Here is a 26,862-nt window from a genome sequence, read left to right on the forward strand (position 1 = left end):
GGATAATTCTTCCTTTTAGCTTTTTATCAGGCCGAGCAAAGCTGTGCATTTGTGCTCTGCTTTTGGGCTTGCTCACTGCTGAACATGTGTCTTATGTAATTATTCTAATTAAATGACCTGGGCATTTGTTTCTGTTCAATGGCACTTAACTGCTAATTGCAGGACGCTGTGCAGTGCGCGCTCCGTTGGTTTCCCCTCCATCAGCTGCCTGAAGCTTTCGCCCTGTCCTTTAGAAAGGTGTTTCTGATACAGCCCAAATGCTGAACCACTAATGCATCGCCCTACCTAAAGCAAGAAGGGGCTGCAGATACAGATGTACTTTTTAAGTTGAGATTAGACCTCCCAAAACTAAAAATATTGGAGAGCTGGCGGGCAGCCATAATTTCTAAACTATCCCATCATCAGGGTAAACAGTTGCTTGCGTTGCTTTTCCCTCCCAAGGATTTTGCTTCTATTTAAACCCTGGCTTGTTTGCTTTCGTTACAGTGATCCGATTCCCAGTCTGGTTCGCTTGGATGCTAGTTGCCTGCTTAGTAACGCCAAGTTTTTACCTCTACTTTCTCTGTTAGTTCCCTTGGGGGTTTGTTGGGATGCGTGCTTGCCTCCATCGTCGCTTTTTTAATATCTGAATTTCTCCAGATGCCGAAAGCCTTTTTTTATTTTTTTTTTTAACGGAGTTGAACACTGAATTGGCTGCTTATGTTTGCAGATCATTCTGTTCGAGCAGACATGGGACTTTTCGTCCCACGCTCCTCCTTAGGCAGGCAAGACCTGTAGCTTATCTTTTTGCCTGCTTGAGTTACCTCCTACTCAGCCCCGACCAGCTACTGGGGTCCAGTTTTTCATTTTTGCTGAGGAGAGTTTGAGCTCCCGGTTTTGAGGGCTCTGCTGGTTTTAAGCTGAGCCCAAAGCAGCGGTATAAGGGATGTGTCGCATCGTTTTTCATCGTCCTTTCATTTAACATCGCTCCGCTTCGGGGGTCAGTGCCGGTTGCTGCAGCGATGCAAGTCCCGGTGTTACCGTTCACCAAGCCCAGCCTAGCCAGAAGAAAAATGCTGAACTCTATCCTAAAAGCTCGTTAAACCACTGTAATTATGCTGCGCTTCGTCTGCTGTGAATTAACACCTTGCATTTTCCCTCTCCCCGCTTCCCAAGCGGCTGAGCAGGTACGTACCCCGCTTAGCCGCCGTCTCCCGCGGGGATCTCCCTCCTTCGCAGCAGCTCTACCAGGAGGACGGTGGTGCGGAGCCGCGCGGTGAGTTACATGCTGAAACATCCGCGCGTTGCGTTGGTTTTTTTTGCCCCCGCCGGAGAGGTGATGTTTTCTCGCGAGCCTGCCTCGCGCGGGGGGGAATCCCGCCATCTCCTTGCTTGCTCCGAGCTCGCTGCGAACGGGCTGCGGCTGCCGCTCGGTGGCGATTGCGCGCGAAGGGCCTGACGTGGCTGCCGGAGCAAAGGGCTGCGAGCTCAAAAAGACCAAGAGCTGGATCTGTCGGAGGTCGGTTTTGATGGAGGGTGCCCCAACGAATTCCTGCGGCGCGCCGGCGGCTGGAAAGGGAGGTGATGGGAGCGCCGGGGCCGCCGGCGGCGAGGCCGGTCCCGCTGCCGGCCAAGGGGGCAGCCTGGTGTCTGCCAGCCTCAGCGCGGGGCAGGGTTATTGCCGAGCATCTCTCGTTTAACGGGGGGAAAAAAGTTGGTGCCGTTTGCGTCCCACGTGCTGTTACAAACGCTGGTTTTCATTGCAATTTAGCGCCGTCGAGCTCTTAATTGGCATTTTATCAGCTGCGGGGAGGCGCGCGTGAGCTCTGTGCATGCACACCTGTGAGCGGTTCAGGGCTCCGGCAGCACCGAGGGTTTGTTTCCCGTGCAGGTATCTCCCCGGCTTCTTAAAACCTTCAAGCTGCGGCAGCTTTCTGCAGAAGGGAGCGTCACGGTGGCAACCTCGTAGGCCGGGGCCGGCCAGGAGGAAGGATGCAGGGCGGGAAGGGGGAGACGTGCCCTCTCCGTGCACCAGCCCGGAGCCAAATCCCATCTCGGGGAGAAAAAGATAATGGCGATGCCAAAGAAAAACTGGAGGGATGCAAGGAGGAGGCTGACGGGCCCGTCCGGGCAGCCACAGCTGGGTCCGTGGCCCCCAGTCCTCAGCAGCCCTGCAGATCCCTTCCCCAGAGAAGGTCCTCGCTCCGCTATCGACCGGTTTTGCACGTCGTGTCCCCGTAGCTCTCCTTAGCTCCTTGCCACCGAGCGCTGCCTCGGTTTATTAATTGCCCCGTGCTGCGTTCTGCACCGGGCACAGGCACTGCTAAAGTAAGCAAGATATTTTTTATTTCCCCCCCCCCTTCCCTTTCGGAGACGGATGCATTTACTACTGGAACGTTTCCAGCCGTTTCTCAGGGAAACACATTGAGGAGTTCTGCAAACAGTGAATTAATTCCCCAGCCATGAGCGATGCTGGTGCGGGGAACTCTGCAATTCCTCTGGCAAACTGATTTCTGTGAAGATGGACCAACCGCTGGCTGAGAGCGGTTCGCTGGTGCCTTCGGTCACTCGAGCGCGGAGCTGTGAGCACGGCTGGTTCTCGGGAGCCGCTTCGTGGTTTCGGCGAGGTCGGTGGTGAGCGGCGTTCCCACGTGTGCTCCGTGCTGGGCGCTCCTGGGGCCTCAAAGCAGCTTTTTTTTTTTCAGCAGATATCATTTAAGCAGATCGCCCAAGAATTTGTTGTGTGCTTCTGTCCGGTCTCCTTTTCAGTTGCGCAGCGTTCGTGCGGTGACTCAGGTTACCCAACTGCTTAATAATAACAATAAAAAAAGCGGGGGAAAAAAGAAAACAAGGTTGGTTTGGACTCGGGGCGTCTGGGCGGCCGTGCTCCCGGTGGGAGCCGTGGTCGCGTCGCGGGCTGCTGCCGGGTGCCCTCCGTCCGAGCCGCGGCCAAGAGCTCGGGTTGGGCTTTTCCGCTTTGGCCTCCAGGTGCTTGCGGCATGTAGCTCTGGGTTTTGTTATCTGCGGCAGAAGGCAAGCGCCGGGAAGGCACGGCGCGTCTCTGGGTTGCTGGGGAGGACCACACAACTCTTCAATGAATCTCTCTAGATGGTTTTTTGCAACCATCTTGAACTCATCTCTCTTACGGGTGGAATTGAAAAAGTCCAGAGAACTGGTGCCTGCACCAGACCCGCTCTTCAGGTAAAATATAATTCCCCTTTGGCTCATCGATCCTGGTGCTATTTCATCTTCTCCGTCCCGGTTTAACCCGGGGCTCGGCTGAGATCCAGCGCGCTGGGTGCTGGTCGGTGGCCGGCTCCGCTCGCTGGGGCTGGGGAGGGCTGCGGCGCGGGCACGGACGCCAGCGCGGGAGCAGCCGGGTGCCGGCAGCGAAAGGTGCTCAGTGCCTCCCCGGCTGGCGCGGCGCCTGCATCCCCTAACGGCAGCCGCTTCCTTGTCCCCGCTCCTGCGGGAGCCGAGAAGCTGCCAGCTCGCTCGAGGAGCAGCTCCTGGTGTCTTGAACGGCCACGTCCTCTCCGGTGCTTTCCAGCCTTTCGGAACAGCGTCGTGACCCTGGGACTAGACCAACTCCACCACGATCCACTGCAGCAGTCGTTTTGCATCCTTGTTCTCTGACCCCTAGGAATAATTTCCCTTCCTCTGCCCTGGGACTTCCCTGTGTGAACCTTCTCCATTTTTCTTCTCTATCTGGGTTATTTTTCTTCTCTCTTGGTCTCCTTCCTCTCTGTTTTTTCCTGCCTGCTCCCCATTCTCTTGCCACCAAACCTCAGCTCAGCTTCCCTGCGAAACCCGTTCCCCTGCCGATCAATTCTTCGCATGATCCGTTAATTCTGCTGCTCTCCAAAAATCAATTCTCTTCCCTCCCCATCCATGAAAGCTGCGCCCACATGCATGAACCCGTTGGCTTCCCCTTCTCGTTGTACCCACCACTCCTTCCTCCGCTGTCCTACCAAGAGCCAGCCCGTGCTGGAGGGCTGCGGTGGCTGGAGCTCAGACATGAACCCTCTGTTCCTCGGAGGAAAGCTCCTCTCCAGACTTGCAAGGAAAAGAGGGACGAGGAAGCATTGCACCGAGTTGGACTGTGGTGAAAGGGAGCATCCAACACCTGGTGGCTTCCCCACCGCATCTTCCAAATCTCTTTGCAAAATGAGATGAGGATGTTCTCGGACATCAGCGCTTCCAGCGCCAGCAGCTGCCCATCTTGCAGGCCGGGCTCCGGCAGACTGTTGCAGCACAGAAAGCAAAGAATAAATATGAGCAAACGAGTCTGTCCAGCCTGAGAAGAACCAGGGCGCTGGCAGGAGCAAGGCCCAGGCGCCCGGCCGCTGCGGGCAGGAGCAATGCCGAGCCAGGGCAGTGCCGAAATGAGTGCTGATTCCCCGTCGCTCAAAGGCGAGGACTCATCTCCCAACACTTGGGGTATTTGTGCACCTACAGTGACCCCCAGCTAGAGACTGGAGGCCAAGCCAGAAGGAGAAATGCTTGCTGGAGACGCAGTTGGTGCGAGCGAGAGGGAAATCTTGGCAGCCGCGGTGCGGGCTGCATTCCTCGGCTCTAACGATTGCAGCAGCCTTAGCAATAAGTCTCCAGGGACGGTGGCACTGGAAGGATGGGAGGCTGGTTTCAAAACATCGCCTCTATAAATCGACCAAGAGGGGTTTCAAGTTCTTCCAAGCCACTTTCTCAACTTCCACAGTGTTTTGCAAAACCCTGTGATTAGAGACCCATTTAAAAGCAAACTGCCCTAAACTCCTCGTGAACCCTGCAATAGATAAAGGAATAATTTACACTTCAAATAAATAAAGCATTTTGGCTTTGGATCAAAACAGAGTTGAGTTCAATGTTATCAGTTTCCTAGTGAGTCTTTTTTGTTTTTTTTCTTGTATATTCAGGCAATGTCTCTTATAAAATGTGCATGAGGCCATTATGTAACCAGGGCAGGAAGCAGACTGTAATTTTTGATGTTGCACAGAGTTATCTCCCAGACAGAGTCACTGAAGCTTTTTTCTTGCCCTAAAGCCAATGCTTGTTTATGTCTGTTTATAATGAAATTACATTAAACACCCAAAGAGATGCGACGGATAGCACCGTTTCGTGTTACCGCCATATTTCCGTGTCGGTATAGCCAGTGCACTGCACATCCGCCATGGTCGAACAGAAAACTTTTATGAACTTGGACCTGGAGCCAAGGACCCTCTTCCAGGTGGGATAAAAACGCAGAGTTTTGCCCTTATAATTGTAAAGAAAGTCTTGGACGCGAGCAGAAAAGGTATCAAACGTGGTCTTGTTCACCTGAGTCTGCAAGGAGCTTATACCAGTAGGTTGGAGTGTAAAACATGCCCACACCCCAACTGAGCAATATCCACCTTGGCTGGAGGCTCTCAGCTGGTAGAAGCAGCCAGCACCAAGCCTTGCCCCTCGTCCCGTGTGTGCTTAACCGACATGAAGGGATGGGGTATCACCGCCTTCATGGGGAGAAGATGGAGCTTCTGCTATTTGCTGCCACCCGCATCCTTCTTCGGAGCTTCCTAGCCCGCAGGTGAGGTGGACGTTATGTTTCTCTATAAGCTTCATCAGAAGGAAAAGCTGGATGTAAGTACGGGCTGCATAAATCAGCTCGCGGCGTCTCCGCGGCGGAAGGAGCTGCAGCGAGGCAGGTTCTCAGAGCACCCTTTCATCTTCCAGAGCGCTCGGCTCGAGCAGTAGCATCTGCATCCCTTTAAGAAGGCACATCTGGTTAAGATCATCTACCCTTTGCTCTGAAACAGGATTTAAAATAGGAGACTTCCCCTTCAAAGAGGCAGCTTTGTTTAGCAATAAAATAGATGAATTACTGGAGGGGATGAAGAAAACAGTCTTCCGTTGATCCTGCAGTGTAAAACCTGTGTCGGTGGGGATGCTCTCCAAACCTACCTCCAGACGGACAGTTTTACCTCCCGTTACCCTCTTCACACTGTTCTTCTCTCAAGCTACAGGCAAACTGCTTTTGCCTGCAAAGGACCTTCTTGCACTGCTTTTCCCCAGATTCGGGAGGTAGGACAACAAGACGATGCGCCAGCGTCGGACACGCTGATCCGGTCATCTGGCGTCTGCGGGGTCAGGACTCAGCAGGGCAGCGGAGCAGAGAGACCGTTGTGTTAGTGCTCTGTTAAGATGGGAGTGATACAAGAGATCGTCGTCCAGGTTCGTTCAGTTGGGACCTGTCTGCTGGTAGCTATAACGCCAGAGCATCAACTGCCCTGTTCGAGGGCATGCAAGGACAAGAGCGCAGTGTAGAGCGCGTGACTGGGTGCGTGTGCTGGCTGCTGTCATCCCTTCACCCTGAAACACGGAGGAGAGAGGGAAATGCAATGGGACAGGTTTTCTGTGATCTAGCGTGGTCCAGAGATGTGCAGGCCAGTGTCAAAAGCGTAAGGCATCCGTTTCAACCAGCATCAGCCCTCAGAAGTTAAACATCTCGTCCGAGTCATCCCAGCTCCTGCACGGGTCAACGGAGGAGAGCTCAGCATCTGCAGGAATCGGTTAATCCCCTTCTCACGCCCAGCTGTCCCTGTGCGTGGAGCCACTGACTTCTCCCTTAGCTCCAGGGAGAGCCCAGAGGATGATGCAGACATCTGGCTTTCAGGTGGCTGAGGTCAGATGCAACGAGTTCCCTCAGGAGAGGACGCGTACGGGCTGCTTTCAGTGTTATCGCATGCGTTCTTACAATCGCACGGCAGGATTTGTTTCCTCTCTCCCCTTTTCCTTCTGGCTGGCTGCACACGACATCAGAATGTAATTACCCTAGAAAGGCTCTTCCAGGGTTCAGCAAGTGGTGATTAATTTTAGAGGGGGGACACGTCCGTGATACTCCGGTCGTCTCGGGGAGGCGAGGCGCCTTTCAGGGCCGTCTAGTTCTCTGCTGCTCAGATCAGCCCAGCGTGAACCGCTAGATGGAAAAAAGCAATAGTTGCATTTGAGATTAAGAAGTAGTCCCAAAAGAAAGAAAGAAAAACCACTGATACCCTCATGGGAGCTTAGGTTCAGCAGAACTCATAAAGCGACTGTGTGAGCCCTTGGCAGTGCTAATTATTTTCATGCCTATTAGAACTGTGTGTGTAATTGCTCTAACATCTGTTAACAGGGTTAGTGAACTGCTCTCCCGAATCGCACCTCCTCCCTTCCCTATTTTTTCATCTAGATACGGTCGTTTGGAGACCTGATCCAAGTTTTCTCTTTAACGTGGTGTCAAAGATCATTGCTAATCAGATAGTCCCTTTACCCCGGACTGTTCAAGGCTAAGAAGGAACCCGTTTTATACCATTCCGACACCAAAAGAGCTTGCCTATTTGGCTTGGTAGAACTCCAGTGTCTGTAAGTTTCTTCATTTATTTCTTATCCGGAAAATCATCACAAATTTCAAATTATCTCTAGGAAGACTAAACAGCACATTGAGGAAAGTAACGCTCTGACAGCTGGAGTTCCCTTTTGGTGCTGGATCGTTTCTTCCTAGGAATCGCTGCTCTCATTAGCTTCCTTAAAGCATGTTTCAATCCAGGAAATTTGTCCATCTGCGATCCAGATCTCTGTACTTACTTGCTCAGGGCTAGAGCTGAGGCCCAGGCTGCTGGAGCTGTTCTTCAGTTGCTATTTAATTGGTTCCTGAGTCCTTCTCCCTCACTGCTGGAGTGGAAGTCTGGATTTACGTGAATTAATGATAAAGATCTCAGCTGCTCTGTGGCCCACTCACGACGCAAATTATGCCACAGCCAAGCAGACCTTCAAACCTAGGCCTTCGAGCTCCTGCATGGTCCGAGAAGACTAACGTTTGCCCTGGGAGCTGAGTTGGAAGGGTTGGTGACCACATCTCGTAGGGTTGTTAGGGAATCCCCTCCCTCGCTCAGCAGCCTTCCCAGAAGCTGGCCCTGCCTGTCCTGTGGACCCTGCCTCTGGTCTTGTCCTCATTCATTGTGCGCTGTCTCCTCTCCTCCTTTTCTTCTCTGGTTTTGGCACCTAGTTCTAGCTTGGCTGTGTCTCTTAGGCCAGGCTGTCTGCGTGCAGGTCTCACTCTCTGGACAACTGCCCTTCTGAGGGAGCAGGAGCAAAGGGTTCCTTTGGGTCAGATGTGTCCTGGGGTGGATCATCTCTGAGCTGCGACCGTGGAGCTCTGCTGGGCCTCCAACGTGTGCCACAGTGAGAAGGAAAGATGCTGCTTTTGTCTTCGCACTCGCAGCCCCCAGAGGTGCAGTTACAACGGAGATACCAACTCCTCGACGGGTTTCACCTAATAATCACACTCTGCTCTGCCTGCAAGTACCATCAGTGGTAAAGGCGCAGACGTAATAACGGCGGGGAAGAGAAGAGGTGCTATTTAGCAGCTCTAGAGAAGCCTGTGAAGAATCAGCTTTCTTCAGACTATCGGTGCTCAGGGAACACTAGCACATGCAATATTCAGTGAGACATGGAAATCAACAGGGAACAAGCCATAAATATCTCCTGGAAAAATCACTGATGGAGATGATGAAGCTGAAAATGATGAGAGGTCTAGAGAGCCTTCTCTGTGGTGGGGACTTGAGGGACCGGGGACACTAAAGAGCCGTACGGAAAAGTGAGATCTGAGGGCTTGTTCGAGGGCTTCTGTCTATCAGTGGCAGCAGGCAGGAGGCAAGATGGAAAAGGAAAAGAGACGCAAGAGAGCCGTTCCAGCACGGCCAGCCTGGGGACAGCCGTGGGGCAGGACTCGGGGAAGGCTGGAGTTTGGTGGACAAGGCTGCTCAGCGGGAGAGAGTCGGGAAGCAAAGTCCAGCGGGTGACGGAGACCCAAGGAGCCTGTCCCTCTCCATCAACCATGGAAGGCGACTAAGGCCTCGATTTAATTCCCTCCAGTCCGTGCTCGAGGTGGGAGGAAGCCGAAGCGCTTGCCCGAAACGGGGCAGCGCGGGGGCTCCCAAGCCCAGCTGCTTCCCCAAGAGCCGGGGAGGCAGGAGGAGGAGCCGGCGGCCCGCGGGTAGCGTGCGCGCTTCATTAGGCTCCTTTCCAGCGGAATGCAACGCACAGCTAATCTCATTACGGTATTTTCCATAACATTACAATGCTGACATAATTACAGGATTTTCCGTTAGCCATTATATAATTGAAAACTTGCCGGGGAGAATGGTGTCAGGTTGCCTCAACGAAAGTGTCCCGGCAGAGCTGGGAGATGCTTTCTGCTAGGTGCTTTATTTTTTCTTTTCAAGGCCTTTCTTTAGGCAGCCTTTTCCCCCCCTCCAGCCCAAAGCATCCCAGTGCCCTCATCCTGCCCACGTAGTTTCTCACTGTTTCTAATCGGCGGGTCCAACATTTCTTTGACGTCGTTTTCTGCACTGCTCAGCCGTTAGGTAACCATAAAACATCTTCATTTCTGAAATCAGCTCAGCTTAATCCTCCCCGGGGGGGTTAGTGCCAGCATTTTTCACGGCTGTCGTTGCCTTCACGCTGAAGAAGCTGAAGGCCGCTGGGCTGCGACCCTCGCCGGCGGCGGTGATCCTCCGCGCCCGTCGAGCAGGGAGAGCTGACGTGCGAAACGCAAGTTATTTGGTCGAAGGCCTGCGGGAGGAGGTGGGAAAGGAGCCACGTGGTGCTCATTGAACAAGGAGAGGTGAGACGCAAAGAAGCTAAAACTTCTCAGCCCAACACAGTAATTGGGTTATTTCGCCTCCCGATTTTCCACGCGTGCGTGCATTGCCGACGCTTCCCTCCCCTCTGCTCGGTCTCGTTGGCCTGAGTAGCCAAGTCATTTCTAGCGAGGCTGTTGGTGAAGAGGGGGAAAAACTTGCCTGAAGCCAAGGAACTTCAGCCAAGGACTTTGAAGCTTGCCGAAGTCCAGTGACACGACGTTGCGATTGAAAGGGTCGGGCGATTTTAATTGCAAACAGCGTTACTGGGCTTTGCTCACATCCGCCCTGCTTGGCCAAAGCGAACCCCGTGCTGCCGCGACTGCGTGAGCTCCCAACCCGGCTCCGCCGCCGGAGCGTACGGACCCGTCCCAAGCGCCCGCGAGCTCGCGGCATCTGCGCTCCGCGGCTGGGGGAGGAGGTTTGGCCGTCACCCCTGAGCCACGGTGGAGACCCCCTCGCTGTGCAGCAAACCCCCCGGGGCCCGAGCCGAGACCCCCCTCCCTGCTCCAGCTCCCCAGCGGCTCGCTGCAGGGTGCTGGCGCCTTCACGGGTGGGTGGCCGGCTGGAAGAGCTCCTCACCTCTGGAATTCGTCGTGGCATATATTCCCTGCTTTTTTTTTTTTTTTTTTTTCAGCTCTTTTTGAGGGAAATGCTGAGGGTTTGCGTCGGGTTCGGAAGAGCTCTGCGCAAACGCTCTCTGCGGGAGGAGGCAGATTTGCCTTGCAAGCTTCTGCATTTGCAGAATGCACAAATGCTTGTGCAATTTTGCGCACAAAGGAGAGCGGGAGGCTGGCAGGGGCAGGGAAAGAGCGTGGGGGCACGCGCGTGCGCGCGCGTGCACGAGCTGCTGCGAACTCTTCCGGTCGCCGCAAGCGGTAATGATTGCCATATGGAGCGATACGTCTGTGGAAGACCGGGAATGAGCAGAGCCTAATCCTCGCCACGGGTCGGAGCTGCAAAAATATTCACGCGTGTGGGCACCCGTCCCCGGGCTGGGCTCGGGCTGCCCTCCGTGGGGCTCCTGCTGCTTTCCGTTAACCCCCGGCCCTCATTCCTTTCGTTTCTGAGCAGTCTGCTTCGGTCAGAGCTCAGCCACGGGGAGGAGATTTATTAAGTGCCCTGAAATAAGTGTCTGGAGAGGCGGCAGCTCCCGACTTCAAGACTGCAGAGGGGGCTGAGGTTGGCACCAGAGGAGATGCAAGGCTGAGGGAGAGCTCGAAAAAGGAGGAGAAAGAGCTGGGTGAATCCACCGCTTTCTCTTTCTTTTTCTCTTTCTTTCTCAAAAGTTTGTTCCCTGTAAAAATCCTGACTTTAACCCTAGTCGCAGCCTTCAGCGATGAGCCTGAAACTGCGTGTTTCTGGATCGTCCATCAGCCACGCACCCTCGCGCCCGCGCTCTTGGGCGACGGGCGACGGGCGCAGGCGATGGGGCAGCTTGCAAGGCTGCGAGGAGACGTCCAAGCTGCTGGTCTCGCCCACGGTCCTGAGCAAACCTTCACCTACCCGCACGAGGAAAGACCTTGCAGGTCCTCAACAGTCCTACCTGGAGCCCCCTCGCTCCGGCGGTCCCCCCTCCCCGGCCGCGGAGGCAGGCGGCGGTGACCCACGCGCCGGGGCCGAGCTCTGGCCTTGTCCTCGTCCCGCCAGCTTCCCGGTGGCCTTCCGTGGGGAGACCCTCCGGACCGGACCGTGGGGGGGGGGGGGGGCTCCGCAAGCCACCGGCCTGAGGAAATGGGACCTTGCACGGCAGCGGGGAGGAGACGCCGTGAATCAGAGCGGGAGAGGGGGAGAGCGGGACGCGGCGGCGCGGGATTAGGGGAGGGGAGCGTCGCGTAGCTTAATGCTGCCGAGTTCAACTGGCTCCACTCGCTCATTTTGCAAATTTGGGCAATTTTTATTAATCCGTGAAAACGTTCGGCTCCTCTTACGCGATGACATTTCCAGAACTTGAGGCTTTCCTGAGTTCTTACGGAGAAGCGAGAGATAATTCCTTTCTCCGGGGCCAGACAGATAAGGACTTTGCATCTCCCGAGTGGCTCCTCGCAGATTTTGCAGGACACCCGCAAGCCCCTCGCTCGCCCCTGAACCGGGGCCGCCGGGAAGCGGGACAGGGCGGCTGCGGGAGGAGACCGGCAGGCTCCGGACACGCACGGCGCTGGAAAATGTGGCCGCGAGGGACTTTGGGAAGACGCTGACCTAGTGCAGCATCGGTCCTTTCCTGAAAGAAGTTTGTCCAACATGTTCTTTAAAAGCCTCCAGAGGTGGAGGCTGCTCAGCTCGCTTCCAGCCTCCTCCTATCCCCGCGGTCAGGATCAGCGCGGCGATAGTCGCCGTTACCCTTTCCACCTCTCCTAACGCCGCGACTGCCCGTCCCGGCCGCGGTGGACATGCCGGTGCCAGCCGGGCGCCCTGGGAAGCGTCACCAACATCTCCCCTCGCCACCCAGCCGGGTGCGGGGTTGCGTGGGGCTCAGCGCCGCCCTCGTAGGGACCCTTGGGGGGGGGGGGGAACATTAAAGCACTTGCACCCTGCAAACACCACCCTGCACAGCTGTCTGACCCCTCCTGAGCTCGCTTCCAGCCACCAAAGGCTCCTGCGCCTTCCCCGAACCGAGGACCCACAGGCCAAGCCGGGGGGCTGCAGAAGATCCCTAAAACTGGGGCGGTGCCGGTTCCTCCTCCGAGAGGGACCCTGCGCGGCGGCTCCTCGCTCCCGGCTCTGCAAACGGGGGAAGGTTTCTGCAAGCCGGTGCCAAGTCCACGCTCCAGCAGCTGCATGTTCTCCGGCGTGAGTCATCCCCACCCCGAGCTCTCAGCCGCTCCACAACAACATTCCTTCTCCGTGATCCAAGATCCTGGCTGCCATCAGCCGCTGTCTCCTTCTCCCGCCGCGGTCCACAGGGTTCCTGGTATCCAGGCTCCATCCCCCAAAGAGGCAGCAGGGAGCGGAGAACGCCCTGCCAGGGTGGCCAGCCGCAAGAGCTTAGACGAGGCGCCTTCCAATTCCTCTCCCTCCCCGAATCCAGAGGGAGGTGCCCAGGACCAGGAGACTTTTTTGTTTCTCTCTTTTAGAGGAGAGCCAGTGACGTGGATTTTTTTTTCCGCACCGTCTTTTCGTTGTTCCTCCCTCTCCGGGACGTGTCTGGAACGGAGCGAACGCTGCCCACCCTCTCCCAAAGCACCGGGAAGTGACCTGAGACCCGTGGTCCTACACATCTCCCGTCCCGCAACGAAGTCCAGAGCCTCCTCCCTGCCATTGTCCCTCTTTATCCCTGCTTCTTTCTCCTCTCTATACAGCCCGGAGTTATTCTGCATTGTGCAAAGAGTAAAAGCAGGAGGCAAGAGGGCAACGGCGACGTCCTCCTCCCCGCTCGGTGGTCTGGGTGCTGCAGGAATGGTGGAAGCACCATGCGGAGCTCTTCCTCCTCTGCAGGACCCTAGAGGCAACTCGTTGCAGAGGGCCCGGCCCCCGTGCCTGCCTCCGGGCAGGCTCCAGTTCCCACGTCCACCACCCTTTACCACTTTAATGGTAGACCCGTGGGTAGACTGACGCTCTCGCGGTGTCCTGCCCACCGCTGGCATCTGGTGGCTCAGGATCGCTAACCTGCTTTTGAGCTCGCTCTGTAGTGAGCGAGCAGTGATTGCGCGACAGCAAGAGTCCTTTGGCTGGTGGCATTTGGACCGCGAGAGTCCCTCCCCTGTCCTGCTGCGGGGACACGTGCTGACAAACGTCCCTCCCGCGGCGGATGGCGCTGAGCTCTTGCTGCTTCCATCGCTGGATCTTTGGCTGGCTGCATCTGGCACAGGTACAGCCCCTGGATAGAAGTCCAATCTTTCTCCAAAGCAGTAATTTCTCCTGGATCGTGGAGAGCCCAGCTGGTCTCCAGCGGTAGTGAAGGGAGACCTGAGCATGTTGCTGAACAGCGTGAAAAGCCAAAGTCGGATATAATTCATCCCCGAGGTGCCTTGTTCGCTAGCTCTGCTGGGCCACCGGGACGAGCCAGGCGCCTCTGCGGCCCAGCTGGCGCTTTGCACCCGCAGTGCCGCTCGCCTGCCCTTCCCTCGCACGCACTGTCCAAGAACCTCCGAGGCGCTCCCCAAGACCCTCCAAAGCGCTCCCCAAGACCCTCCAAAGCGCTCCCCAAGAACCTCCAAGGCGCTCCCCGGAGGCTGCTTTGGTGGAGCCTCGGCGCTCCCGGGCCGTCGGCAAGGCACGACGAAGGCGGCACCAGGCAGCGCGTCACGGGCCCAACCAGGAGCGGCCACCCGCTCTCTCGTGGTCCGGGTGCCGGGTGATGCTTCCCGGCCGGAGCCGGGCAAGGAGAGCGGCGTCCTGAGCCCCGGATCCGCTCGAGCCCTCCCAACCAGACCCGACCGGAGGGGAAAGCGCCCCTGCGGCCTCCTTCAAACGTCGCCCACGGGGCGGGGGCTGAACAGCTCGGCTGCAAAATTTGGTCTCACGTTTATTCCAAGCGCCAAACCCTCGCATAACTTGAAAGGAGAGGGTGCCGCAGCCCCGGTGCGGGTGCCACAGTCCCCGTGCGGGTGCCGCTGTCCCCGTGCGGGTGCCGCGGCCCTCATGCGGGTGCCGCAGTCCCCGTGCAGGGAACCGGGAGCTGCCGGACGGCACCTCGTCGCCGGCTGCGCGCCCGCGAGCCCTCGGGAGGGGCTCCATGGCCGGGCTGCGGGGAGCGGGGGGCTCGTCCTGCCCCCGGGGCTGCGGGAGCCCCGTCCTGAACGGCGGCGAGGGCAGCGAGGGGCAGAGCATCGCCGCGGCCCGCGCAGCGCGGCGACCCCCGGCCCGCCTCCCCGCCGGCCCCCGCGCCCGTTTCAGCGCGGCCAGAGGCAGCAAAATCCGCCCCCCCGGCGAGGCCGCCGGAGTAAAACCGACGCTCCGGGGGAGCGATGGCAACTTTCCCACGAAGGCGGCGGGCGGGCGGACCGGGCCGGGGGCGGGCAGACCGGGGGCGGGCGGACCGGGCCGGGGACGGAGACGGGGGGGGGGGGGGGGGGCGGCTCCCCGCCCCGCCGCAGCCCGCGGCAGCTCCGCTCCGCTCCGCGCCGCCCCCCCCGCGGCGAGGCGGCGGAGGGCAGGGCCGGCCCGGCGGCCCCGCCGCCTCCCGCCCGCCCCGCGCGCTGTCCCGGGCGGCGGCGCGGGGCGCTCGGAGCCGCCGCTCCATGGCCCGCGCGGCGGCGGCGGCGGCGGCGGCCCCCAGCGCCCGCCGGCCCGGGCGGAGGCGGAGGCGGCGGCGGCCCGGTCGCGGCTCCGGTCGCGGCTCCGGTCGCGGCTGCGGCAGCCCCGGCGGGAGGCGCACGGCTCGGCGGCGCCGGTAAGCGGGGCTGGGACGGCGGCGGCGGCGCGCGCACCCCGGCACGGGGCTTGCACACGCACACACACACACACACACGGCACGGGGCTTGCACACACACACACACACCCGGCATGGGGCTTGCACACGCACACACACACACACACACACACACACACGGCACGGGGCTTGCACACGCACGCACACCCGGCACGGGGCTTGCACACGCACGCACACACACACACACACGGCACGGGGCTTGCACACACACACACACCCGGCATGGGGCTTGCACGTGTACACACACACACACGCACACACCCGGCACTGGGCTTGCACATGCACATGGCACTGGGCTTGCACACGCACACACGCCTGGCACTGGGCTTGCATGCACACACACAAACGCCTGGCGCTGGGCTTGTACACACACACACACACACACACACACACGGCATTGGGCTTGCACACGCACACCCCTGGCAGTGGGCTTGCACACAAACACATGCCAGGCAGTAGGCTTGCATGCACACACACACATGCACACACACAGCCACTGGGCTTGTGCGCGCACACACACACACACAGAGCATGGGGCTTGCATGTACATACACACACACAGACACACACACGGCACCGGGCTTGCACACACACACCCTGGCAGCAGGCTTCCATGCACAGACGCACACACACAGCACCGGGCTTGCACACACACACACACACAGGGCACTGGGCATGCAGGCAGGACAACGGGAGCCGGCGGCAGCTTCCAGCACTTTTCCCTGCACCCCCTCCCCGAGGGCTGCGGCGAGGGCTGGTCCCGCAGCTGGTCCCTGCACGGGGTTTGGGTCTAGGCGGGGGGGGGGTGGGAATTACCCCGGGGGCTCCTGGAGCTGCAGAGTGGGACGTTTGCACGCGAGTGCCGGAGCGGCTCGCCGGCGACGGCTGTGCCTCCCCGGGGAGGGGGGGGCGAGCTGGACCGCGGCCGGACGCCCGCTGCCGGCGGGACGCCTTCCGGGTGGGTTCGGTTGCTTTGCATCATTTTCCCCAACTCGGAGGGCTCCCCGTGAAACTGTGGGTGCGGGGGGGGGGGGGGGAAACAGTGGGAGCACGCCGGCACCCGGCAGGCCTCGGGGCGAGGGCCAGCGCCAGGCCTGAAGCCAAGGCCGAGGGACGTGACGTAGCTCTGCGGGGCAGCCGGGGCCCGTGGTGAAGCAAGGTCGGAGATGGGAGGCTTAAAACGCTGGAGGCAGGAGGAAGCCTGGCTGGGAACGCGTCCGGGAACCCCTCTCCGTAGCCGTGCTGTGCGGAGCCGGGTATAAATCTGTGGGCGGGAGGAGGTGGCTCGTGCTCGTTTGCACCCACCAGCTAACTTGGTCCGTGCTGGGGAGCGCCGAGGACTTGGCAGCCCCCAGGAGCCGGCTCCCTTCCTCCACCCCGCCAGGGACTTTCGAGCGGAAGGGAAGGTGCCAAATTCAGAAAGAGTTTTGTCCTAATTCCCTGGAAATCCCAGCCTACGTATTTTTTTTTGTTGTTGTTTTTTTTTTTTTTTTTTTTTTTACTCTTTCCCTTGCTCTTAGTGTGGTGATTTTCTAGTTACGTGCTTGGGCGCAGCCTGCTTCCCGGGTACCTCTGGCACCCTGCGCAGCTTTCCAGGGGTAGGAATTTTGCTAGGAAATCCCTCCGTGCTCCCCGTTCCTCCGTCCCCTTCAAGGAAGGAATGAAGCTGACGTTAGCAATCCGTTCTCAGTTTAAATTTAGATGCCTGCATTATCTCGAATTTGGATTTATTAATTATTTGCATCTGGTTCATATCAAAAAGTTGAGCAATGCAGATGTCCTGGTTTCGGAATCAGCTTGGAGGAGAAACGTGAAATTAGCCTGCGTTTCTATTGTCTCGGCAGACAAAGGCCCATCCCAAGCGACGAGGAAACGCAAACCGCTTTCAGGGTGCCTGGCACGAGTTAAATGACCATCTAACTTGCTTGATCTCCTAGCTATGGGTGACCAGAGCTCATTTCCCAGCCGTAGTGATTAGTCTAATTAGCAGAACAAATCTGGGTAAGGCAAGCTCTGTAATTAGTAATATCAGTTGGATGTTTCCACGCGCTTTCTTTGCCTGCGGGGTAGAAAGGAATTTAGTGGGTGGCCTCGATTTGGAGAAGGGAAGACTTTGGAGAAGTCAAGGTGACCAGGGTGCAGGGAGCAGTCCTGCAGCAGCGAGGATGAGGTTGCTTTCGGGACCGCTGCCTCACCCTCGGTTGAGCGCGTTGCTGGGGTGGGAAGCCACTTTGCCCACCAGGACCTTCTGCTCCTTTGAGGTCACTCTGCCCGTTGGATCTAACCTATCCGTAGCTCCGTGTCTGCTCTAGTTTTACTCTGCCTGCAGGCTTCATCCTAGCTGAGAAGTCATTGCTAGGGGAGCCCAACTCTCCTCCTGGCCCTGCGTGGATCGACAGCAGAGCTGGGCAGAAAGCAAAGCCTTTCCCCGAGCAGTAGACCTGTATCTCCCCCCGAGAGACCGTCGCATTTCTCCTGCAGGCTGCTGTCCCTTTTACTACATTTCCAAGCCACACTGGCGAGCTTGGTGGCTCCTGTCCACTGGCTGGGACGTGTGATCTAAATAGGCGCAGCCAGCAAGTGGCTTCTCCACCGTCTGGCTTGGCATGGAGCGAAGCCAGTGTCTGCTGGTGGCCACGGAGGTGTGAGGGATGGCTGTGCGCGGAGCCCCATGTGCTCTTGCAGGCCCTGTTAGACCGTCGCAGCAGGTTAGGGAGTGTATGAATGTCTCCTCATCCCATCTTCTCGTCTGGGAGAAACTGAGGTCTCAACTGCTGCAAGTCCTAGAGAAGAAGGGAGAAAAACTAGGGGTGCTGCAAACTGATGATCCATCGCTGGCCACTGGCAGAGGTGAAGTGGTTGCACCCCGAACCGCTTGTTCCCCAGCAAAACCTGGGGTAAAAACGAATTTAAACCTTGGTTGGGAGGAGCTGGCCCAAGGCCCTCAGCCCGGGACCACGAGGTGCTGATGGTTCCCGCTGCGGAGGGCGGATGATCCCTCCTGAGCTGTGCTCAGTACTGACGTCCTGCGTTTGTGTGCGGCAACCGAATTAGTCGTGGTTGATTAACGAGTGTCCTCAGCGAAAGCTGACGCCAGAAAGACAGGTTTTGTCGGGGAGCAACGTGCTGGTAGCACATGAAAACCGTGGCGCAGATTTACCTGGAGGGACCAAGCCCGGACGGGGCTTTGCCCCTTTGGGCCGAGAGCTGCCGGTACGTGCTGAGCGATTAAACAAGTTTTTCTTTTGCTGAGAGACGTCCTGAAAGACGCTCGCCTGCTTCATCTTTTTTTTTTTTTTTTTTTTCCTCCTGTCTGGACACTTTTTTAATCTATAGCCAACGGGGGAAATTTCGAGGTGGACTGGAATAATAAGGAAGGAGAAGGGACATGAGCGCAGGGCGCAGAGGCGGCTGACCCACGGCGACCGAGCGGGTCCCGCTTCGCCCGGCGGGGATCCCGCGCCCCGGCGCCGCTCCCGCTCCCTCCTCGCCCCCGCGCCGGGGGCGGCGTTGGAGGTTACGCCGAAAGGGAGCTATTTTAAACCAGCAGACTGCCGTTACCGCTCTGTTTTCCCGGCGCCGGTGGGCGGCGGAGCCGGGCAGGGTGGGAGAGCGCAGCCCAGAGGGGCTCGGGCCGTTGGGTCCCTCTTTCCTGCCCAGCGAAGGTTTCGGGGAAAATCATGCTCTCAGCTGCGGGCAGGTGCTGGGAGTTTAAAAAGCAACCTAAATCAGGGATTTATTTTATATTTTATTTTATTTTATTTTATTTTATTTTATTTTATTTTATTTTATTTTATTTTATTTTTATTTTTATTTATTTATTTATCCCCAGCACAGGCTCCTCTCTCCAGCCTCTTCCCAAGCTTTTCTTCCAGCTCGGGCAGGCTCCAGCAGCAGGTGCATCCCAGGAAAGCGCCCGGGAAAGGGCCGGCCAGTTGGGCAGGATTTCCTGCGAGCGGCCGGCGCAGCTTAGCAGCTCGCCCGGGAGCTCTGCAGCGGGGCCGGGGCAGCCGGGCTCTCCCTGCCGAAACCCTCCTGTTTTAATTTTTAATATTTGCGTTTTAATTTTTTAATATTGGCATTTATTTTAATGACGGGCTTATTGCAGGGATTGGAAGCTTAACTGTGGCTTTGCCTGGGTCCCGGTGAAAGGCGGAGGGGGGTCCGGGAGCAGGGATGCTGAGCCTCCCCGCCGAGCTCCGTTCGGTGATGCCGCGAAAATACCGCAGGGACCGATCTGTGTGAGCGTCGGTGCCTGCAAGCTGGAGAGTTTGACGGCAATGTCGGATCCCTTTTTTCTTTTTTTTTTCTTTTCTCTCTCTCTCTCTCTCTTTTTTTTTTTTTAAGTGCTTATATAACCTTGGGGATTCTATTAATAAAAATAATGGTTTTGAACTCTGGGAACAACTGTCTCCAGCAATGAGCAATTAAACGCTGCCAGTTCTGCGAGCAGGCAGCTCTCGGGCTTCGGGAGATAAGGGGAGAGGCGCCGGGGCCGGAGCAGAGGCGGAGGGCCGGGGGGCGGCAGCGGGTTCCCGCAGCGCTTCGGGGGCGGCAGGAGAGGCCGCAGGGGATTCCCTGGTTGCACGAAGGGTTTCTGAGCGGGCGTCCCCGAGGCTGGTGAGGCCGAAGGCTCAGGCAGCCCTTGGGGGGATTTGGGAGAGGGGGGTTAGCTGTCCTCTGCCTGACCCTCCTCATCCTCCGCATCCTTTCCTAGCCCGCACAGGCAGACGGCCAGGGCCGGGGGCGGGGGGAATCCTGCTGCCCGGAGGGGGAAATGAGGTTGTTTCAGCTCAGCCTGCGGAGTCTGGAGCACGTGTGCCAGCACATGGTCCAGGTCGGGAGGCCAGGGAACGGGCAGCGTCCGCAGCATCCACCCGCTGCATCTGCTGCATCCACCTGCTGCACCCGCAGCACCCACCCGCAGCATCCGCAGCACCTGCTGCACCCGCAGCACCCACTGCATCTGCAGCACCCGTTGCATCCACCCACTGCACCCGCAGCATCCACAGCACCTGCTGCACCCGCTTCCCTTGTGCCACGGTGTTTTTTAATAACCCCCGTTTCCCAAAGCAGCGCTCTTGACCTCATGGAAAACCACGGATTCCCGCAGAGCGTGGGACCGAGGGCCAGGCCCGGCGGGAGCCCGGTGCCCGGCGGTGCCCGGCACCGGAGGCGCGAGCGGGGCTCGTGCCCCACGCTATTCGAGGCGATCGCTTCGGAAAGCAGCTGGCCGGCCGTGCCGGCTCCGCGGGGGGAGCGGAGGGGGCTTAGGGGAAGCTAAACGGGATAGGCATGGAATTAGGTTTAAAGAGGCACCGCCAGCACAGCATTTAAAGGGTTTAATATAACATTGAGGTTGAATCTAAGATGGTAATTAAGGAAAGCTGGGAACATTATCTAAATAAGGGTATTTGGAGTGGAAAGAAATACAGCCTTTAGGAAGTGTTAGATTGCCCGGTTGTTTCCCTTAGTAGCAAAATGTTTTGCAAAACAAAGCACAAAAGTCGGGTTTTTTAACTCGAGGGCGGCCGCTGCACTGGGCAGCTGCCGCGGCGGCGCTGGGCGCGGGGCAGGATCGTCGCCCTCCTCCAAGGGAGCGTTTGCCCCCGCCCCCGGGGTCCGGGATTCTTGGGTTTTTTGAGGTCGGGGTGTTTTTTTTTTCTTTTTTTCTTCTTTTTTTTTTTAATATCTCCCTCATTCAAGTTGTCTCAGCTTGACAGCCCTGTGCCAGGAACACGCTGTCATCCTGAAACTCATATCTTTAATTCCTTCCCTGTGATGCTAATAACACCTTAAGATGATTAAGACTGGAGGGGAAAGGAAAAAAAAAAAAAAAAAAAAAACACCCTTGGTATCGCGTTTTCCCTCCCGTTGGCTATGCTGTTTGCTGGCTCTCGGCGCTTCGTTCGTCTCGGGGAGCGAAATTAGGCTGGTCCCGGGCTCCCTGCCTTGCCGCCCGGTCTCGCCGGCCCCGAGCGGTGCGACCTCCGGCCCCGCTGCCGCCCTCGCAGGGATGTTCTGCTTCAACGGTGGTTTCCAGTCCGCGACGTGGTGGTGATGGTTGCGGGGGGGGAGCTTGCTGGCGACGGCCTCCGGCACGGCGGGCAGCTGCGTTGTCTTGGTGGGCGTGATGGTCGCCGTCGCCCTGAGGACCTCCCGGACCTGCTAGTGATGCCTCTTCTTCGCCTTTCTCTCCTCCCCCTTCTCCCTCCTCCCCGTCCCGCAGGAAGAGCCGGTGAAGCGGAGGTGATGACTGCCGAGAGCACCGAAGCCAACGGCCCCATGAGGAGCCAGGACGCCGCGGGCAACAAGCCGCCGGCTCCGGCCGCCCCGTCGCGGCGCCGCGGGCGCCGGCGGAGACGCAAAGCGCCGCCGGAGGTGGCCGTGAAAGGGCAGCTCCGCATGCGCTCGCCGTCCGGGGTCTTCGTCATGGTGGGCATCTCCGTCGTCTTGGTGGGCATGACGATCGCTGTGGTGGGCTACTGGCCTCACCGGGCCGGGGCCCGGGCTGGCTCGGGGAACGTCAGCAGCTCAGGGGATGTGAGGAAGGAGGTGGCTCACGCTCGCCAGTTCCCCCACAGCGAGAAGCTCAAGCTCATCGGCCCCGTCATCATGGGCATCGGGCTCTTCATCTTCATCTGCGCCAACACCATGCTCTATGAGAACAGGGACATGGAGACCCGTCTGCTGATGCAGAAGGGCCTCTATGCCATGACCACGGGCCTCCCCGAGGAGGCCGGCGCTGAGGACAAGTACTGCCAGAGGAGGGCCAGCCAGCCCACGCTGAGGGCCAGCGCTGAGTGCGTGGAGGGCTGCTACGAGGTGGACCTCACCTCCAGTGTCTTCCAGTCTTGCCCCAGCCCCAGGAACAAGTGGGCTGACTGCTACGGACCCAACCGGCTCCAGACCACAGCCCAACTCCTCCACCACAAAGCTGTGTCCCCCTCCGTTTCCCTCCTCAGTGTCCACTCGGGCTCTGGCAACTCCACGGAGGGAAACCTCAACCTTTCCTTCAGTCCTGGAGCCGAATCCCTCATTTCTTCTGCTGTCAACGCCCTGGCGCTTCCTGTGATCAAGCTGAACAACTGTCTGCTGGAGACCGCAGCTGTGTCCACAGGGGCTGTCGAGAAGGCAGAGGGGAGCCCTGCCGAGCCCGTCGAGGAAATGCAGAGACCTTCTTGGGCTCTTCTCGCCCACCGCAGTGGCATCTCCCCAAGAGGACAGGACCACCTGGGCAACCATGTTGTCATCAACGTGGACGGTGGCTGCCCAGTTCCCCCTGCTGCAGAACCACCCCTGCCCTCTGAGTGCGCCGAGAAGGAGCCCAGCTCGGACTTGCAGCTCCACACCCCAGGACACTCCAAGTCCCTGGACCTGGGCAGGCCTGGGGTGCTGCTGGTGACTCCCATCAAAGACCGCAAAAACCGGAGCTGGCCTCGGCTCGACCACCTCAGCCTGGTAGGTTACGCCAAACTGGAAAGCACAGGGGAGTCCTCCGATCAGCTGCTGGACCAAACGGAGCAGCAGAGCAGGGATGAGGCCAGGCCCAGCTCATGGGAGGTGGGGACTGAGCAGGGCTCACAGGTCTGACTCCAGCAAAGCACCAATGCCGTTCTCCTCCCACCCACCCTGCCTCTCCCAGCGCTATTGGCCTCTTCACCATGTCCCTTTAGGAGTTCCTGGGCATGGGTTTTGGCTTGCTCTTCATTAAAGTGGACATTGCAGTGCTGGAGGGAGGTCCCTTTGCCAGTGAACAAGGCCTCGACCTGCTGCTCCTTGGGCAAGACTCCATGCAAGGCGGGGGGCATCTCCCCAGGGGCAGCTGTTCCCCGTTCCTCGACCAGGTTCTCAGTGGATGCCCTTGGCCTTGCCTTACAAGCCCTTCTCCCAATGTCTTTTGTAGAGGAAGCCTCACTTGAACCTGAACCCAAGCTGAGATGAGGACACAAGGCAAGGGATGCCCTAGCAGCTCCCCCCCCCCCCCAACAGCACTTTATTTCAGCGGGGCGAGGGTGGGTGGCAGAGAGTTTGGGGTGGGCCTGCTCACCGAGCCCACCAGGAAATTTGCTTGACCAGCGCACGTAAGCCTGATGGGGCTATTAAACGTTATCTCAATGCCACGAGGTACCGACTCGAGTCATAGTCGTGTCATAGGGGTACTTGGGGCTGGTTCTGCAAAGAGCAGCTTGTTTCTATGCATGTTGCCACCAGAAAATCATTGTTCTGGTGGACGATTTGATGCTGTGGTGGGAACCCAGGAACAGGGTCAGTGGGAGACCAGTGGGGTCTGCTTGCTGTGGTCAGGCATGGTCCCCAAGCCCCGTCTAACACAAGGACGCCAGCACAATGCTTGCGTTGGCTTGCTGGAGTGTCACCCAGTGACTGCCAGCTCTGAATTTAGCCTGGAAGCACATGGAAATGTGTGTGTTGAAGATGGCTGGGGAGAGTTTTTCCTGGAGAAAAGCCATGATTTAATTGTGACCAATTTCCAACCCTCAAAAACAATCTCTCCTCTCTCTGAAGTGTCTATATTGGCATAAACCCAGGTACAAACCTGTCTTACTGCTAGTTTGCAAAGCCACAGTGCCAGGAAAAGTCTCTCTTGCATGGGCAGCAGTAGAGAAAGCAAGAGGGCCAGCATGAATGACATTTCTGAAAAGCCAGACTTTTTTTTTTTTTTTTTTTTTTTTTTTTTGAGAGAGAGCACAGTTTGGGGTGCGAGTGTTTTCCATAGGGCAAGTGACACTGGCCATCTTCTAGGGCCTGTTCCCCAAGGAAGGACAGCGATTGGTGCTGCCTGGGATGGCGAAGTTTAGCAGGACACATCATTTGGTCTTAAAGCCTCCTTCCAGGCTCAGATTGGGACGATAACGTAGAGGTTTCAGCTCTTTCCGGAGAAAGCTGGAGCTGCTTGTGGATGGTGCACGTTGCTAGGGCAATTGAGCTCCGGGTTGCCGGGCACTGAGCCACGTGCTGCTGCCCACTGCTGTGGTCACCAGGTGGATGCAATGTTCAGCCAGTGGTGGTGCAGCGGGTCTCCCAGCACCCCAGGAGATGGGGTGAAGCCCTACAGCTGGCCCTGAAGGCCACCCCCAGTTCACTTCCATTCCCTTTCCCCTGTGTCAGCTAAATTTCGGTGCCATGGGCAGCTTCCATGGGTGACGCCGTGGCCTGGCCAGAGTCTCCAGCTGGCCTTTCCTCCCGGGGTAGAGCACCTTTGGGGGTCAATATCTTGTTGCTGGGATAAAGGATGCAGGTAGGTGGAGGAAGGGTGCAATGGGGAAGTATAAGCAGTGGGGGGGGGGGAAACTGCACATTGGTGGGTGCTGGTTTTGCCCATGCCCCATTGGGTGCCCTCTCATTAGCTGGCTCCTTTGGCCATGGAGCTGGAGATGCTCAGGACAAGGTTGTGCTTGCAGATGCCTGTGCTGAGATTGGCACATACCAGTCTCTCCAAGTCTTCGACGTTGGGGGGGGGGGTGATCCCTGGAGCTAAAATAGCACCGTATCAAAACCCTCCTTTACTTTAGCTAGTTAAAAATGTCACAGCCAGCCTAAATAACCAGCGTTCCTGCCGCACAAGGGTGTCCCAGGTCCACGTGTGCACACTGCCCCTCCCACCACTGCTGCTGCCCGCCTGCTTTAGCCTCTCTCCATCTCCTGTCTGGCACCTCTGCTCTTGGGAAAAGCAACTCAGGGAGAGAGAGCGAGACATGCCCACGGATGTCTCTCTCTGTAGTAGAAAAATGTGAAGAAAATGAAGTGTAGAGAAGTTCTTGCTGGTGGGTGCAGGTGTCAGGCACTCCCCAGGCAGGGAGGTGGCAGGCGCAGCTCCCGGGCTTGGATTTGCCTTTTGCAAATGCAGGGAGCGTTTTCAAGCTTCACATGGGAGTTTGGGTTTCAGAGGACGGTGCCGAGAGCTGGAGCCTGTGAGCTTGGAAAGAAACCAAGAGCAAAGCAGTGGAGTGGAGCTGCACGGGGGATCCCACGTCTCTGCAGGGACGATGGGGCTCATCCTACCGGCAGAGGCAGGAGGATTACTGTGGCCAGGAACCCACCGGAGCTGAAGGGACTTGGGTTTCATTCCTGCTCTTCTCCACAGCATCCTTCAAGCTTAGGAGGAACAACGTGGCCACTGCTGGTTTGTGAGGACCAGTGTCCCCATGGGCACCACGGAGAAGCCCGGAGCGGGACATATCTCTTGGTATCCTCCAGCAAGGTGCCTGGGAGAAGCTGGTCCCTCGGGATGCTCAGGGAGGATATGTGTCCCAAGGTGCTTTGGAGAGCGTGAGGTGCTCAGACATTATGGCAATGAGCATCACGGACTGATTCATTCCCATGGCCAAGATGAGGGAGGCCCCAGGCCACCGGCGGTGCCTGGCTGACGTTCATACCCACCGCGCCGGCTGGGGAGGAGGTGTTGGAGATGCAGCATGCTCCAGGAGTGAGCTGGTCTCCAGAAACAGCTCCAGGCCAAGCAGCCAAGAGAGAGGGGAAGCGTCTGCTGCCTGTTTTCAAACGAGAAGTTTTGTTCTGGCCGGTTCTTTCTGAGTCTTTTTGCAGTTATTTCCCTGCTTTGATTTACCCCGGAGGAAGGAGGCAGGAGGACCAGGCTTGTGGCTGTGCAATGTGCAGCAGAGGGAGACACTGTGCCTTGCCCAAGTCCTCGCTGTCATGTAACGGCCGCATCACCAAAGCCCCTCTTAGTCCTGCCTCGGGCACTCTGTCCACCGCTTCGCTCCTCTGCACACCAGCGACCACCAGCTCAGCCCCGGCCCCGCTGACATGTCCCTGTGATGACCCCGGTTGGGTGAAGCAACCCAGAACCTGGGTCACCGCGCAGGGTGGCACCCATCGGCGCCGGTGCTGGCCCCCACCAGCCTCAGTCTCCCTGGGCGAAGAGCATCTCGCCACCATGGGGAGGCCCGCGGGAGGCCTTCGCGGGGACATGACAGCGCGGGGACATCTCCGACCCCATCCCGGCGTGCTCCTCAAGAAGCTCACATGCCGAACGTGATGCAGCAGGGCAACGTTGCAATAACCGAACCATTAAATTTAGCTTTTGAGCGACCGAACGCGCTGGCTCCTTGCGGGCCGGATGCTTCCCTTCTGCAGGGCTTCCTCCCATGGAGCCTGCGAGAGTTTCGCTGGAGTCACGACGGCAGAGTTTGACCCGGTCGTTCTCCGCACGTTCTCCCCCCTGTGAAAGCAAAGCTGGTCCTGCACCGCCCGCGGCGGCGTTGGAGTGCTCTGCGCCGATTTGAGCCAAGGTAGCGTTTTCCACAACATGTTCTCTTCCCTTTGACAACTTAGCATGTTCCATTTCGTTTTGCATTTTATTTTTTTTTTTTTTTGCATTCGAATTTCTATCTTGTCTTCCACACGGGGACAGTATCTGCTGCGCGCTCCACTGCCCAGGGCAGACAGAGTCTCCGGCACGACGGGAGCCTTTGCCGCGGAACAGCAGCTCAGCCCGGGGGCCAAACCTGCCTCTTCCCTGTAAGATTCTCCCCCCAACACCTTTTTTTCCCTTGTTTTCTTTGGGGATGGGAGAAGCTCCGCGCTGCTCCCTGCCTGCCGTCACCGCGAAATCCTGCCCCGGTGCTCGACGAGGCGGGAGCAGTGCAGAGCAGTAACCGAATAAAATGCGTTATTTTAATTAAGCTCGTGGTATCTCGCCCATTTTTGCCAACGTCCGCGCGTGCCGCGCATCGGTGCCTGCTGCCACCCAGCGCGGAAGGGGTCGAACTGTGGCTCCGGCATCTCCCCGGGGGCGGGTTAAGGAATTGGGGGGTCTTGGGGGTTCCCACCTCGAAAACATTGGAAAAGGGCGGCAGGATGCGTGCGCAGGGGGGT

The 26,862-nt window shown here is 58.0% G+C and overlaps 1 protein-coding gene across 5 annotated transcripts; it reads left to right on the top strand.

Moving 5' to 3' along the window:
* Nucleotides 1-1,123: 1,123 nt before the first annotated feature.
* TMEM200B (transmembrane protein 200B) lies at nucleotides 1,124-26,669 on the top strand. 5 transcript variants are annotated; one of them, XM_062594208.1, is made up of 3 exons: nucleotides 1,124-1,255; nucleotides 21,233-22,464; nucleotides 24,911-26,669. In XM_062594208.1, the coding sequence occupies exons 2-3, from the start codon at nucleotides 21,256-21,258 to the stop codon at nucleotides 25,295-25,297; spliced, it is 1,596 nt and encodes a 531-aa protein (XP_062450192.1). In that variant the 5' UTR covers nucleotides 1,124-1,255; nucleotides 21,233-21,255; the 3' UTR covers nucleotides 25,298-26,669. The 5 variants fall into 5 exon arrangements, 4 of the variants coding, with proteins under 4 accessions (XP_062450192.1, XP_062450190.1, XP_062450189.1 ...); XM_062594206.1 differs by lacking the exon at nucleotides 1,124-1,255 and adding an exon at nucleotides 14,906-14,964; XR_009960628.1 differs by lacking the exon at nucleotides 1,124-1,255 and having other exon boundaries at nucleotides 21,136-22,464; nucleotides 24,911-26,276; nucleotides 26,399-26,669.
* The last annotated feature ends 193 nt before the right edge of the window (nucleotides 26,670-26,862 follow it).

This window comes from Rhea pennata, chromosome 23, assembly GCF_028389875.1.
Source record: "Rhea pennata isolate bPtePen1 chromosome 23, bPtePen1.pri, whole genome shotgun sequence".
NCBI lineage: Eukaryota > Metazoa > Chordata > Aves > Rheiformes > Rheidae > Rhea > Rhea pennata.